The 827-nt window shown below is 36.3% G+C and overlaps 1 protein-coding gene across 1 annotated transcript in view; it reads right to left on the reverse strand.

Moving 5' to 3' along the window:
- The window catches only part of LOC109848309 (tropinone reductase homolog At2g29360-like), a 1990-nt gene extending 1169 nt beyond the window's left edge, over window positions 1-821 (reverse strand). The window contains exons 1-3 of the mRNA XM_020417749.1: window positions 809-821; window positions 333-540; window positions 5-221 (exon numbers count right to left, since the gene is read on the reverse strand). Of these exons, the coding sequence (XP_020273338.1) occupies window positions 5-221; window positions 333-443 (328 nt within the window). The 5' untranslated portion in view covers window positions 444-540; window positions 809-821. The remainder of the gene's footprint in view (window positions 1-4; window positions 222-332; window positions 541-808) is intronic.

The raw sequence follows: 827 nt of genomic DNA on the forward strand, positions 1-827 counted from the left end.
TTACCTTTACTCATTGAATACAGTGTTAAATCTTGCAGTGCTAAAACTCCTGCAATTGATGCAATAAAAATAATGTTGCCTGCACCCGAGGCTTTGAGGAGAGGATGAGCCAGTTGACTCAAATGGAAACCAGACTCTACGTTTGTGCTCATGATGAGTGAGTAATCTTCAGGAGTTACATCGTTGGCTGAACTGAACAATGCTGTACCTGCATTATTAATCTATACCAAGCTAACGATGATCAGTTCGATGATGGAATAAAAAGAGAATTAATTAATATAACTAATTCTTTAGTAAGTTAAACTGGAGGTATGCACGCATAGCTTAATTACCAGTATGTTTAGCTTTCCCTTGAACAAGGAAGAAACCTTTTCCATCAGTTTCTCTCTTTCGTCTCGAGAAGTTACATCACAAACAGATCCTGTGACCGGAAGTTTCAACATCTCCCACCTTTGAAGACATTTATTGAGCTGCTCTTCATTTTCTGAACATGTATGCACCGTCGCCCCAAAAGCAACCAACTCCTCAACTATCGCATGCCTATAATTTGGGCCCACACAAAATTTCCATGTCGATAGCAAATTCTCTAAAATAAAATAAAATAAAATAAAATAGAATGTCTAGCAAAACATAAAATGAGATTTAACCCCTCGCTTAGATGGAAATTGTGATCATATAAATACACGGTTATTGTATGCATGAAATTATTAATAATAAGGATTGATCCTTCCAAGGCTATTATATTGTATCCTTTGCGCAAGATATAGACTACAAATTTGTTTTATAGGCAAGAATAAAATATTTGTACCCGATACCGCTTGTGCCTC

The sequence above is a fragment of the Asparagus officinalis genome, chromosome 7 (genome assembly GCF_001876935.1).
Source record: "Asparagus officinalis chromosome 7, Aspof.V1, whole genome shotgun sequence".
In the NCBI taxonomy this organism is placed as follows: Eukaryota; Viridiplantae; Streptophyta; class Magnoliopsida; order Asparagales; family Asparagaceae; genus Asparagus; species Asparagus officinalis.